At 37.7% G+C, this 16,092-nt stretch overlaps 1 protein-coding gene across 1 annotated transcript in view; it reads right to left on the minus strand.

The window, feature by feature from the left end:
* LOC147911633 (lysine-specific demethylase 6A-like) overlaps positions 1-16,092 on the minus strand; it is a 201,132-nt gene that overhangs the window by 122,825 nt on the left and 62,215 nt on the right. Inside the window, 1 exon segment of the mRNA XM_087427822.1 lies at positions 6,676-6,734. Within this exon segment, the coding sequence (XP_087283948.1) occupies positions 6,676-6,734 (59 nt within the window).

Raw genomic sequence — 16,092 nt, forward strand, 5'->3', positions numbered from 1 at the left:
AGGTGTACGGTGCTGTGGTGAAAAGAGACTCACCTAATAGCCCGAGTGCATCTCCGTGAGAGGTAAGACCTCTCCAGGGACTGGGACATGGGCGGCGGCCATTGTTGTGGACTGGTGTGGGTGTGCTGACACAGACGCCATTGGAGTTCTCCCTGAGGCCTGCTAGCCCAGGTCTGCGCCACCCGATAGAGCGCCGATTTAATCCAGCTCAGCCAGGGCAGGCAGCCCACCCTAGAGACTGGCCCCACCCAACAACAAGCCCTCAGGCAACGTGTGGGCCTGCATAGATTGGTGACTGGATTCTCTGCAGCCTGGCAACTGAGCCGACTTTAGCAGGGCAGGGTGTGCACAAGGAGCGGGTGGAGAGTGTGGGGCAGTGGTGGAGTGTGTGGGCTCCCGCCGTGGAGAGACTGGGTCCGCTTGGGGAGGTCGGGGCGCTCACACGGGGCAGGACTGTGTTGACTGTGTGTGTGGACCTGTGGGCGGCAGGGCTTGTCAGCTGCAGAGACTTGTGCTTCTCAAAGACCCACATAGGAGGTTTGCCCCACCTTCCAAAGCCTGAAAAAACTGGGTCCTCCTGTGCCTGAGGCCAGCCCCACCCAGCTGCAATCCTCAGAGAGCTGACAAGAGACCTAATAGGCTAGAGGCTTACAGCAATTGTAAGGCCCTGAGCCTACAACCTGCCACACTGGGGGCCCACTCACTTAAAAGAAATGCTGCAACAGAAGTATGGTATTAGAACTTGCAGCCACTGTGCTGGGGCTCTCCACACCTGATAAAGAGACTGAAGGGCCCACAACAACTACAAGGAGCTGAGCATTGCAACTGCTGGCCAGGAGCATAATTCGGCCTCCCTGGGCGCCTACAGGGAGAGCAAACAGGCCACAACAGAAGGACACACGTAGCCCACATAGGGGTCACCCCTGGAACATTGAGAACTGAGGGAAGCACACGGCAGGCCTCCTAAGCCATCACTTACATAAGGTCACCTATCCAAGAGCAGGAGACGTAGCTGACCTACCTAATACGTAGACACAAGCACAGGGAAAGAGGCAAAATGAGGAGGCAAAAGAATACATTCCAAGTAAGGGAACAGGACAAAACCCCAGAAAAGGAACTAAGTGAAACAGAAATGAGCAACCTACCTGACAGAGAGTTCAAACTAAGAGTGTTAAGGATGCTCACTGATCTGGGGAGAAGAATGGATGAACTCAATGAGAATGTCAACAAAGAAATGGAAGATATAAAAAAGAACCAATCAGAAATGAAGAATACAATACTGGAAATGAAACATACATTAGAGGAACTCAAAAGCAGAGTAGTGGATACAGAAGAATGGATCTGTGAGCTGGACAAAAGACTAGAAGAAATTACCCAAGGTGAACAGGTAAAAGAGAAAAAAACTAAAAAGAGTTAGGACAGTCTAAGGGACCTCTGGGACAACATCAAGCGCACTAACATCCGTGTTATACGTGTCCTGGAAGGAGTAGAGCGAGACAAGAGGGCAGAGAATCTATTTCAAGAAATAATAGATGAAAACTTCCCTAACCTAAGGAAGGAAACAGACATCCAGGTACAGGAAGCACAGAGAGCCCCAAACAAGATACACCCAAAGAGGCCCACACCAAGACACATCATAGTCAAAATGTCCAGAATTAAAGATAAAGAGAGAATCCTAAAAGCCGCAAGACAACGTCAAGTTACATACAAAGGAAACCCCATAAGGCTATCAGCTGACTTCTCAGCAGAAACCTTACAGGCTAGAAGAGAATGGCACGATATATTTAAAGTGCTAAAAGGAAAAAACTTACAGCCTGAATACTCTACCCAGCAAGGTTGTCATTCAAAATGGAAGGAGAGATCAAAAATTTTCCAGCCAAGCAAAAATTAAAGGAGGTTGTCACCAAGAAACCCGTGCTACAAGAAATGTTAAAGGGACTGATTTAACAGGAAACGAGAAGACCGCAAATAGGAAAAATTATCTATTTCCATGATAGGAGAGTAATGGATACAAATGCACAAAAAAGAGGTTAGATATGATATCAAAAACATAAAAGGAGGGAGGAGGGGAGTTAAAGTGTAGAGCTTTCAGACAGAGGTCAAACTAAAGATACCATCAATTCTGTATAGAAGAAGAAAGGAACAAAGAAGGACTAATAATCACCAAGAAAAAAAAAGTTAAAAAATGGCAGTAAGTACATACTTATCAATAGCTACTTTAACTGTCAATGGACTAAATGCCCCAATTAAAAGGCAAAGGGTGGCTGGTTGGATAGAACAACCGGACCCATATATATGCTGCATACAAGAGACACACTTCAGACCTAAAGACATTCACAAACTGAAAGTGAAGGGATGGAAAAGGTACTCCACGCAAATCACAATGAAAAGAAAGCTGGGGTAGCAGTACTCATATCAGACAAAATAGACTTTAAAACAAACACTGTAAAAAGAGACAAAGACGGGCATTACAAATGATCAAGGGAACAATCCAACAAGAGGATGTAACACTTGTAAATATCTACGCACCCAATGTAGGTGCCTAAATATATAAAGCAATTATTAACAGACATAAAAACAGAAATAGACAGTAACACAATAATGGTAGGGGACTTGAACACTCCACTTACACCAATGGATAGATCATCCAAACAGAAGATCAATAAGGTAACATTGGCCTTAAAAGACACACTAAAACAGATGGACCTAGGTGATATATACAGAGCATTCCATCCAAAAACCGAAGAATACACATTCTTTTCAAATGCACATGGAACATTCTCCAGGATTGATCACATATTAGGCCACAAAACAAGTATCCATAAATTTAAGAAGACTGAAATAATACCAAGCATCTTTTCTGACCACAACGGTATGAAACTAGAAATCAACTATACGAAGAAAATCAGAAAAGCCACAAATACGTGGAGATTAAACAGAACGCTACTGAACAATGACTGGGTTAATGAAGAAATCAAAAAATACCTGCAGACAAATGAAAATGAAAATACAACATGCCAGAACTTATGGGATACAGCAAAATCGGTTCTAAGAGGGAAGTTTATAGCAATACAGGCCTATCTCAACAAACAAGAAAAATCTCAAATAAACAATCTAACAATGCACCTAAAGGAATTGGAAAAAGAAGAACAAACAAAGCCCAAAATCAGTAGAAGAAGGGAAATAATAAAAATTAGAGCAGAAATAAATGAAATAGAGACCAAAAAAACAATAGAAAAAATTAATAAAACCAAGAGCTGATTCTTGGAAGAGATCAACAAAATTGACAAACCTTTAGCAAGACTCACCAAGAAAAAAAGAGAGAAGGCACAAATAAGTAAAATCAGAAATGAAAGAGGAGAGGTTACAACAGACACCTCAGAAATACAAAAGATTATAACACAATAATATGAAAAGCTATATGCCCACCAATTCGACAACCTAGAAGAAATGAATAAATTCTTAGATTCATACAACCTTCCAAAACTGGATCAAGAAGAAGTAGAGAATTTGAATAGACCAATCATCAGTAAGGGGATCAAAACAGTAATCACAAACCTCCCAAAAAATAAAAGTCCAGGACCAGACGGCTTCCCTGGTGAAGTCTACCAAACATTCAAAGAAGACTTAATACCTATCCTTCTCAAACTCTTCCAAAAAATTGAGGAGGGGGGGAAGCTCCCTAACTCATTCTATGAAGCCGACATCACCCTGATACCAAAACCAGACGAGGACAACACAAAAAAAGAAAACTACAGGCCAATATCACTGATGAACATCGATGCAAAAATCCTCAAAAAAATACTAGCAAATCGCATACAACGATACGTTAAAAAGAGTATACACCATGATCAAGTGGGATTTATTCCAGGTAGGCAGGGATGGTTTAACATTCGCAAATCAATCAACGTAATACACCACATTAATAAAATGAAGAATAAAAATCACATGATCATCTCAATGGATACAGAGAAAGCATTTGACAAGATACAGCATCCATTTATGATAAAAACTCTGAATAAAATGGGTATAGAAGGAAAGTACCTCAACATAATAAAGACGATATATGAGAAACCCACAGCTAATATCATCCTCAATGGTGAAAAACTGAAAGCTATCCCTCATAGAACAGGAACCAGACAAGGATGCCCACTGTCACCACTCCTATTTAACATAGTACTGGAAGTCCTAGCCAGAGCAATCAGGCAAGAGAAAGAAATAAAAGGGATCCAAATTGGAAAGGAAGAAGTGAAACTGTCACTATTTGCAGATGACATGTATATACAGAAAACTCTAAAGAATCCACCAGAAAACTTTTAGAACTAATAAACGAATATGGTAAAGTTGCAGGATACAAAATCAACATACAAAAATCAGTTGCATTTCTGTACACTAACTATGAAGTAGCAGAAAGAAATTAAGAATACAATCCCATTTACAATTGCAACAAAAAGAGTAAAATACCTAGGAATAAACTTAACCAAAGAGATGAAAGATCTGTACACTGCAAACTATAAAACATTTCTGAAAGAAATTGAAGACGACACAAAGAAATGGAAAGATATTCCATGCTCTTGGATTGGAAGAATTAACATAGTTAAGATGTCCATACTTCCTAAAGCAATCTATAGATTCAATGCACTCCCTATCAAAGTGCCAACAACGTTTTTCACAGAAATAGAACAAAGAATCCTAAAATTTATATGGAACAACAAAAGACCCCGAATAGCTAAAGGAATCCTGAGAAAAAAGAACAAAGCTGGAGGTATCACACTCCCTGATTTCAAAATATACTACAAAGCTATAGTAACCTAAACAGCATGGTACTGGCACAAAAACAGACACACAGATCAATGGAATAGAATCAAAAGCCCAGAAATAGACCCACACATCTATGGATAGCTAATCTTTGACGAAGGAGCCAAGAACATACAATGGGGAAAAGAAAGTCTCTTCAACAAATGGTGTTGGGAAAACTGGACAGCCACATGCAAAAAAATGAAAGTAGACCCTTACCTTACACGATACACAAAAATTAACTTCAAATGGATTAAAGACTTGAATGTAAGACCTGAAACTATGAAACTTCTAGAAGAAAACATAGGGAGTACGCTCGCTTTTCGACATCGGTCTTAGCAACATCTTTTCAAGCACCATGTCTGACCAGGCAAGAGAAACAATAGAAAAAATAAACAAATGGGACTACATCAAACTAAAAAGCTTCTGCACAGCAATGGAAACCATCAACAAAACGAAAAGACAACCTAACAATTGGGAGAAGATATTTGCAAACCATACATCTGATAAGGGCTTAATCTCCAAAATATATAAAGAACTCATGCATCTCAACAAAAAAAAAACTAACAACCCAATTTAAAAATGGGCAAAAGACCTGAACAGACATTTCTCCAAAGAATATATACAGATGGCGAACAGACACATGAAAAGATGCTCAAAATCACTAACTATCAGGGAAATGCAAATCAAAACTACAGTGAGATATCACCTCACGCCCATCAGAATGGCTATAATTAACAAGACAGGAAACAACATGTGTTGGAGAGGATGTGGAGAAAAGGGAACTCTCATACACTGCTGGTGAGAGTGTAAATTGGTGCAGCCACTATGGAAAACAGTACGGAGATTCCTCAAAAAATCAAGGATAGAACTACCATAGGATCCAGCTATTCCACTGTTGGGTATTTATCCAAAGAACTTGAAAACACCAATTTGTAAAGGTACATGCACCCTTGTGTTCACTGCAGCGTTATTCACAATAGCCAAGACTTGGAAGCAACCTAAGTGCCCATCAAGGGACAAATGGATAAAGAAGATGTGGTATATATACACAATGGAATACTACTCAGCCATAAGAAACGATGAAATCCAGCCATTTGTGACAACATGGATGGACATTGAGGGTATAATGCAAAGTGAAATAAGTCAGAGGGAGAAGGTCAAATACTGTATGATTTCCTTCATTAAGTAGTAGATAATAACAACAATAAACAAACACATAGAGACAGAGATTGGATTGGTGGTTACCAGAGGGGAAAGGGGGAGGGAGGAGGGTGAAAGGGATAAGTCGGTACATGTGTGTGGTGATGGGTTGTAATTAGTATGTTGGTGGTGAACATGATGTAATCTATGCAGAAATAGAAGTATAATGATGTACACCTGAAATTTTTACAATGTTATAAACCAATGTTACTGCAATAAACAAAAAATTAAAAAAAAAAAAAATTCAGAATGACCTACACAACATGGTTGTGAACGATGGCCATGTACTTCCTCACCTTTCTTTGAATTCTCATATCACTTAAATGAAAAAAACAAGGTCAAAAACTAAACAGAAAGTTTCCCACACTTTACGGTTTACAAAATCTAACACAGTACAATCAGAGTTACATATCACTATCAGAATTAATCCTCAACACTGAAGAAGGTTATCATTAATCCTAATTGTAGGATATTGAGAATTTATAATCAAGTTACTAGTTACTGGGCATCAGGTGTTAGCCGGTGTGCTGAATGGACAGAATAAAGGCTACCTTGTTAGAAACTAAAAGGTAAATATGCTACTAATGAAACGTACGCTTACTGATGTTAAAATACTTTATGTCTGCCATACACAGACACCCAAGTGGAAACATCTGGTGTAATAAGTCAACTTACCAGTGAAATGCATTGTAGTAGAAGTAAACCAAACCAAGGCCATATAAAAAGGCAGCATTCTGTTAAAAAAAAAAAAAAGCCATAGTAAAAATCTTAAGTCTATTTCATATGTTATTACCTTGTTAACATGTTATTAACACTTTCAGTTTCTTTATAATCAAGCCCACAGTGAAAGCAATCCGAAAAAACCTATGAAACCACAAAAGAACGCAAATAGCCAAAGCGAACAGAGAAAGAAGCACAAAGCCAGAGGTATCACATTTCGTGATTTCAACTATACCAAAAAAGTTTTAGTAGTCATGAGCCTATACGACATTTCAGTTGGTAACAGACTGTATATATGAGAATGGTCCCAGAAGATTAGTACCACATAGCTTAGGTGTGTAGTAGGCTATACCACCTAGGTTTGAGTAAGTATAGTCTATGATGTTCATACAACAACAAAATTGCCTAACAGCACTTTTCTCATAATATATCCCCATTGTTAAGCAACACCTGACTGTAATTTAAAAAATGGTACAGTCCTGGCATAAAAATACACACATAAACCAAAGGAACAGAAGAGAGTCCAGAATTAAACCCCTGCATTTACAATCAACTAATATTCGACAAGGAAACCAAGAATACCCAATGGTGAAAAGACTGTTGGTATTGGAAAGAATGGATAAACACATGCAGAACAATGAAAATGAACCCAAATCATACACTCACAAAATAATTTTACACACAAAAATTAACGTGAAATGGATCAAAGACTTAAATATAAGACCTTATATCATTAGGCTCCTAGAAAAAAATATAAAGAAGCCCCTAGATACTGCTTGCGGCAATAAATTTTTGGATACAAAAGCAAAAATTAAAAAATAGGACTACATCAAACTTAAAAGCTTCCACACAGCCAAAGAAATAATTAACATGAAAAGGCAACTTACAAAAGGGAAGAAAATTTCTGCCAACCATATATCTGATAAGGGATTAATATTCAAAATATATAAAGAACTTATACAACTCAAAACAAAAAAAACAAACAATGCAATTAAAAAACCGGCAGAGGAACGAAAAAACTTTTTCCAAAGAAGACATCCAAATGGCCAAAAGGAACATGAACAGATACTCAATATCTAATCATCAGGGAGATAAAATTTAACACCACAGCAGATATCACCTTATACCCATTAGAAGGGCTATGACCAAAACAAAAGATAAGGAGTGTTGGTGAGGATATGGAGAAAAGACAACCCTTGGACACTGCTGGTGGGAATGTAAATTGATTCAGCCACCATGACAAAACAAAATGGAAGTTTCTTAAAAAATTAGAAATAGATTTACCATATCATCCAGTAATTACACTTCTGGGTATTTAGCTAAAGAAAATGAAAACAAGATATATGCACTCCCATGTGTACTGCAACATTATTCACCACAGCCAAGACATGTAAACAATCTAAGGAACCAGTAACAGAAGAATGGATAAAGATGATGTAGTGTGCATATACATATATATATATAAATATTTATATATATTTATATATATTTCACAAACACACAACGGAATATGGAATATTATTCAGCCATAAGGAAGAAGGCTATCTTCCCATTTGTGACAATATGGACGGACCCTGAGCACATTATGCTAAGTGACATAAGTAAGACAGACAAAGACAAGAACTATATGATAACAATTATTTGTGGTATCTAAAAAAGCCAAACTCATAAAAACAGAGTAAAATGGTGGTTACCAGGTGATGGGGAATAGGAGGATAGGACAGATCTCGTATCAAGGTACTAACTCGCAACAAGTAGCAAAATGACTCTTAGAGATCTAATGCACAAAACTGTGAATACAGACAACCATGTTGTATTATCATCATCCAACTTGCTAAGAGACTAAAAATTATTCCAACTACTAAAAAGAAATGATAATTATGTAACATGGTAAAGATGCTAATTATTGCTACAATGGCAATCATATTACAATATAATATTAACTGTATCAAATTAACATGTTGTACATCTTAAATTTACAATTTTATGTTCACTGTACTTCAATAAAAAATAAAATAAATAAGTTTAAAAAGGCCCAATAAGTATATGAAAAGATGCTCAGATATCATTATCCTTAAGAGTAATGATAACCAAAATCACAATGAGGTACCTCTTCATACACACAAGGATGGCAAAAAAAAAAAACACAGACAGTAACAAATATTGGCAAAGATATGGATAAACTGCAAAATAACACTCATGTCCAAATAATGTCAGTGTACCTTCTCCAAAAGAAAATCTCAATAACATCCTCAGGGAAATGCAGGATCTAGGCAAAAGGATGACATAAAGATACTTCCATGGAAATGATTATAAACCTCTTGTGGTCATTCTTTCATATATTTTGAAGATTAGGAATCAGTTTCTACAAAATGTATTATTTATACAATTGTCTCTACATCCATCAATGAGAATCAAGAGAGGTTTAAAGGATGTATACTGTGTCAAAGTGCCTACTGCAAACTTTAGTTGAGAAATTATAGTTTAATGCGATTATCATCAACCTAAATGACATGTTCGTGTTAAAGAAGAATGCCACCTTCTCACTGAATGTCACCAATATGAAGAGACAGGAGGCTCTCGACTTTCCCTCCTCCCAGGGTCATAGCAAAAGTACAGCTACACGTGGATTAATCCCAAGTGAAAATTCCAGAAACTAGCTGAGTGACACCTACACAGTGAGCAACAGAGAAAATCTCTCACCCAATCAGGAAGCCTAACCAGAGTACCTAGGAAGATGTGTCACGCATCCTGCAGCGTCAATTACAATGGCACCTGAGCAAAGAACCCACCTAGGAACTCTGCCCATCTGGATAACCAATGCAGCAGTCCTGTCTGGCCAAAGAGCTCGGTGGGCAGCTCTGTCAAATTAGGATGTCCAGCCATCAAGCCGTAGAAGCCAAGGAAACCATTCTTTAGCCCCACTCAGTCACGGAAGCAAATTCACAGACGCACTCAAATGCTGAGCACAGGACCAACTCCCGCCCTACCGAGAAGCCTGACCAGAGAATCCAAGCTACCAGTGAGTCCATTCTACAGCGACACACATGCAGAAAATAAAGTAAATACTCCTATCCAACTGTTCCCAGACACCGAGCGACAGCCCTTCTGACATCTGAGTCCAGGCAATGGCCCATCACAAAAAGAAACCCAGATAGCAAGCCCCACCTGCCCAAGGAGGCTACCAACTGACCTGTCTAAAATGCCAAGCTGAGCTTACTGGTGAAGCACTGTTTCTGCCAAAGAACATGGGTAAAGTCTGGAAAAGGAGACTGCTTACTCAAAGGCACAGATACAATGCAAGGAACTAAGGATCATGAAGAATCAGGTAAAAACTGACTCGAGTCAGTTCCTTAGAATAAATCTTCTTATATACAAATTCACACACCCTATCGGTTCTGTTTCTCTGGAGATCTTTAACTACGACACTATTTTACCCTTTAAATGGAGTATACACAACTTATTCCAAGATAAATTCTTTTACGTTTTTTTAAAATGTTTTTGTTTTCATATGTACTTTATCTATATTTTAGCAGACAATTCGGGTTTACTTTCCACCACTGTACATAAACATGGAGACTGACAAGTACAAAGGTCTGAATGGTTAAGCTGGTAAGGCATGAAACTACTGATGATCCAGTTCAAAGATAGTCAAGCAAGAAGAATTCCCACTTGCTCACAGAATGGTCAACTCTCTCGTTCTACTCACACCTTTAACTGACATAGGCCCAATGATATGGAGGAGGTTAATCAGTTTTAGACACTCTACAGATTCAAACATTAATCTCATCCGTAAACAACATCAAAGCCAGATCCAGAATAACGTTTGAAGAAACACCTGGGCCCAGTCAAACTGACTCACAAAATTAACCATCAGAAGCCCACCCCCTTTGCACCCCAGCACCCACACGCATCTCCTCAAACCATACCTAATCACCAAATAAAAGCAACAACATGACACCACCAAAGAGACTACTAAAGCTTCATTAACTGACCTGAAAGAAACAGAGATCTGCGAACTGTCTGACAAAGAATTCAGAATAATCCTCTTACAGAAGAAGTTTCTTAAACGACAAGAACACACAGAAAGACAACTAAATGAAATTAGGAAAACAACACATGAACAAAATGAGAAGTTCAACAAAGAAATGGAAATTATTAAAAAAAAAAAAAAGCAGAAATCACAGAACTGAAGAATGCAATAACTGTATTAAAGAACTAAATACAAAACTTCAATATCAGACTCAACCAAGCAGAACAAAGAATCAGTGAACTAAAAGACAGGTCATCTGAAATTATCCAGTTGATGGAACAAAAAAGAAAAACAAATGAAAGAAGGTGAAGAAAGCAAAGACAACTTACAAAACACCACCAAAAGAAAACAATATACACATTTTCCGAATTCCAGAAATAGATGAGAAACACAAAGGGAGAGAAAGTACATTTAAAGCAATAATGGCTGAAAACTTCCCATATCTGGGGAGAGAAATGCACATCTAGATTAATGAAGTCTACAGAACCCCATAAAGATTGAACCCAAAAGGGTCTTGCTAAACACATTATAATTAAATTGTTAAAAGTCAAAGACAGGGAGGGGCCAGCCCCATGGCTTAGGGGTTAAGCGCGCGCTCCGCTGCTGGCGGCCTGGGTTTGGGTCCCAGGCGCACACCGACGCACCACTTCTCCAGCCATGCTGAGGCCGCGTCCCACATACAGCAACTAGAAGGATGTGCAACTATGATGTACAACTATCTACTGGGGTTTTGGGGGGCAGGGGGGAACGAGGAGGATTGGCAATAGATGTTAGCTCAGTGCTGGTCTTCCTCAGCAAAAAGAGGAGGATTAGCACAGATGTTAGCTCAGGGCTGATATTCCTCACAAAAAAAAAAAAAAGTCAAAGACAAAATTTCAACAGCAGCAAGAGAAAAGTGACACAGCACATACAAAGGAATCCCTAAGACTATAAGTGGATGTCTCATCAGAAACTTTGCAAATGGGATGATATACTCATAAAACTAAAAGAAAAAACTGTCAACTAAGAATACTATACTTGGCAAAGCTATCCTTCAGAAATGAAGGAGAGAGAATGATTTTCAAAAACAGAAATTTCATTACCACTACATCTGCCTTACCAGAAACCCTAAAGAGAGTTTTTCAATAGAAAATAAAAGGATGCTAATTAACATCATAAAAACATACAGACATAGGTGTAAAACTCACTGGTAAAGATAAGTTATATGGTTAAATTCGGATTCTCTAATATCGTAATGGTGGTGTATAATTCATTTACAAGTCTAATTTAAAAGTTAAAAAACAAAAATATTTAAAATAACCATAACTACAATAATTTATTATTGGATACACAGTGTTTAAATCTGTAACAGCAATAGCCTAAAATGTGAAGTGGAGAAGTTAAAGGGAAAAGTTTATATGTGCTATGGAAATTGTTATCAGTTAAAACAGAATGTTATAAATAAAAGATATGTTATGTAAGCCTCATGGAAAATGCAAAGGAAAAACTGGTACTAGATACATATAAGATTACAGTAAAGGAGGGGCCAGCCTTGTGGCGTAGCAGTTAAGTGCGCGCACTCCGCTGCTAGCAGCCTGGGTTCAGATTCCAGGCGCGCACTGATGCACCACTTGTCAGGCCATGCTGTCGCGGCAATCCATATAAAGTGGAGGAAGACGGGCATGGATGTTAGCTTAGGGCCAGTCTTCCTCAGCAAAAAGAGGAGGATTGGCATGGATGTTAGCTCAGGGCTGATCTTCCTCACAAAAAAACCCAAAAGATTACAGTAAAGGAATCAAAGCATACCACTAGAAAAAGTCATCAAATCACAAAAGAACACAAACACCAAGATAAGAAAAGGGGAACCAAGGATCTATAAAACATCAGAAAACAGTCAAAGGGCATTAGTAAGTCTGTACTTAAAAATAATTACTTAAAATGGAAAAGGATTAAATTCTTCAATCAAAAGACGCAGAATGGCTGAATGGATTAAAAAAACAAGATCCAACAATGTGCTGCCTACAATAGATTTACTTTTCCTTTAAAGACACAAATAGACGGAGAGTGAAGGGACCGAAAAAGATATTTCTGTGGTAACTAAAAGAAAGCAACAGTAGCTGTATTTATACCAGACAAAACAGACCTTAAGCTAAAAATGGCCAAAGATGACAGAGCAATTCATTATGTAATTATAAAGGGGTCAATCCATCAAGAAGATACAACTATAAATATTTATGCACCCACCATCAGAGCACCTAAATATATAAAGCATATCCCAACAGAATTAAAAATGGAGATAAAGAGCAATACAATTAAGTTAGGGACTTGAATATCCTACTGTCAACAACAGATAGATCACCCAGACAGAGGATCAACAGCGAAAAAGCAAATCTGAACAATATTATAGACCAAATGGACCTAACAGACATATACAGAATATTTCATGAAACAAGAGCAGAATACATAATTTTCTCAAGCACACATGGAACATCCTCCAGAATAAACCACATGTTAGGGCATAAAATAAGTCTTAACAATTTTAAGAACATTAGAAGTCACACCAAGTATCTTTTCAAATCACAATGGTATGAACTAGATAACAGGAGGATAACAGGAAAATTCACAAACATACGGAAATTAAATACTACACTCCTGAGCAATCAATGAATCAAAGAAAAAATTAAAGGGGAAATTAAAAAGTACCTTGAGACAAAGGAAAAATAACATACAACATACATAAACTTAATGTGACACGGCAATAGTTTTAGGATGGAAGTTTATAGCTAATAAACACACAAATCAAGAAACGAAAATTCTCAAATAATCAACCTAACTTCACAGTACAAGGAAAGAGAAAAAGAAGAAAAAACTAAGCCCAAAGTTCTCAGAAGAATGGAAATAATGAAGATTGAGAAGAAATAAATACAACCTACCAAGTCTTAACCATGAAGAAACAGAATATCTGAACAGACCAATAGTGAATAAGGAGATTGAATCAGTAACAAAAAAACCTGCCAACATAGAAAAGCCCAAGACTGAATGGCTTCACTGCTGAATTCTATCAAACTTCCAAAGAGTTAATACCAATCCTTTTTAAACTCTTTCAAAAAATAGAAGAGGGAACACTTACAACCTCATCTTACAAGATCAGCATTACTCTGATACCAAAGCCAGATGAGGACACTATTAAAAAAAAAGGGAAACTATGGATGATATCCCTGATGAATACAAAGTTCTCAACAAAATATTAGCAAACTGACTTCAACAACACATTAAAAGGATTATACAACCGACCAAATGGGATTTAACCCAAGGATGCAAGGATGGTCAACACATGCATTTCAATAAATGGGATACGCCGTATTAATGGAAGGAGAGACAAAAATCATGTGATCATTTAAGTAGGTGCAAATAAAGCTTGACAAAATTCAACATACATTCATGATAAAAACTCAAAACCGGATATAGAGGAAACGTTGCCTCAACATAACAAAGGCCATATAGGACAAATACCACAGCTAACATTATACTCAATGGTGGAAGGTGGAAAGCTTTTGCTCTAAGATCAGGAACAAGACAAAGGTACCCACACTCACTATGCCTATTCAACATAGTAATGGAAGTCTTAGCCAGAGCAATAAAGTCAGATAAAGAAATAAAGGCATCCAAATCAGAAAGGAAGAGGTAAAACTGTCCCTATTTGCAGATGATATGATCTTATATACAGAAAATCCTAGAGACTCCACTAAAAACCTATTAGAAATAATGACTGAATTCAATAAAGTTGCAGCATACAAAATCAACTACAAACTTCAGTTCTGTTCTATACTTTAACAACTATCTGAAAAACAAAATCCCATTCATAACACTATCAAAAACAATTAAAAACCTAGGAATGAATTTAACCAAGAAGTTGAAAAATCTATACACAGAAAATATAAGATTTCAATGAAAGAAACTGAAGACGACACAAATAAATGGAAAGGTACCCGTTTTCACGTAACGGAGAAATAAATACTGTTAAAATATCCACACTACCCAGTCATCTATAGACTCGTTGCAATCCTTAACAAGATTCCAATGGAATTTTTGACAGAAATAGAAAAACAGTCCTAAATTCGTATGAAACCACAAAAGACCCTGAACAGCCACGGCAATCTAGAGAAAGAACAAAGCTGGAAAAATCACCTTTCCTACTTTTAATCTTTATTACAAAACTATAGTACTCACAACAGCATAGTACAAGCATAAAACAGACCCAGAGACCAATGGAACAGGATTGAGAGCCCAGGAAAAAACTCATGCATACATGGTGAAGTAATATTTGACAAGGGAACCATGAACATTCAATGGAGAAAAGACAGTTTTTTCAATAAGCAGACCTAAGAAAATTGGCTATTTACAAACAATGAAATTAGAATACTATCTTACACCGTTCACAAAAAAATGAACTCGAAATGGACTAAAGAGTTAAATGCATGACCTGAAACCATAAAATTTCTAGATGAAAACATAGAGACAAAACTCCTTGGGCCAGCCCCAGAGGCCTAGTAGTTAAAGTTCAGCACTCTCCACTTTGGTGACCCAGGTTTGGCGCCCAGGTGCAAACCTCTACCACCTGTCAGTGGTCATGCTTGGTGGCAGCTCACATACAAAAAGAGGAAAATTAGCAACTGATGTTAGCTCAGGGCAAATCTTACTCAGCAAAAAAAAAGGAAAACACCTTGATGTTGGTCTTGGCAAAGATGGTTGGTCTCAGCAACAACATTTTGGATATGACACTTACAGTACAAGCAACAAAATAAAAAACAAATGGGACTACATCAAACTAAAAAGCCTCTGTGCGGCAAAATAAATGATCAACAAAATGAAAAGGCAACCTGTGGAATGAAAGAAAATAACTGCAAACCACACATCTGACAAGGGGTTAATATCTAAAATATATATGATACTGATGCAACTCAGCAAAAATTCCCAAATAATCCAACTTAAAAAATGAGCAAAAGATCTGAATAGAGAGATATTTCCAAAGAAAATAGTCAAATAGTAAACAAGTACAGGAAAGGATGCTCAACATCACTAATCAATCATCAGTGAAATGCATCCTCAAAATCACAATGAGATACCACCTCACATCTGTTAAAATGGCTACTATGAAAAAGACAAGAGATACCACCGAGGATGTGAATAAAAAGGAACTATTGTACGTTGCTGGTGGGAATGCAGACTGGTACAGCCACCATGGTAAACGGTATGGAGGATCCTCAAAAAAATTAAAAATACTGTGGCCAGCCCGGTGGTATAGTGGGTTGGGTTCACACGCTCTGCTTTGGCGGCCCAGGGTTCATGGATTCAGATCC

Source organism: Ceratotherium simum, chromosome Y (genome assembly GCF_057802395.1).
Source record: "Ceratotherium simum simum isolate JZ-2026a chromosome Y, ASM5780239v1, whole genome shotgun sequence".
NCBI classification, from domain to species: domain Eukaryota; kingdom Metazoa; phylum Chordata; class Mammalia; order Perissodactyla; family Rhinocerotidae; genus Ceratotherium; species Ceratotherium simum.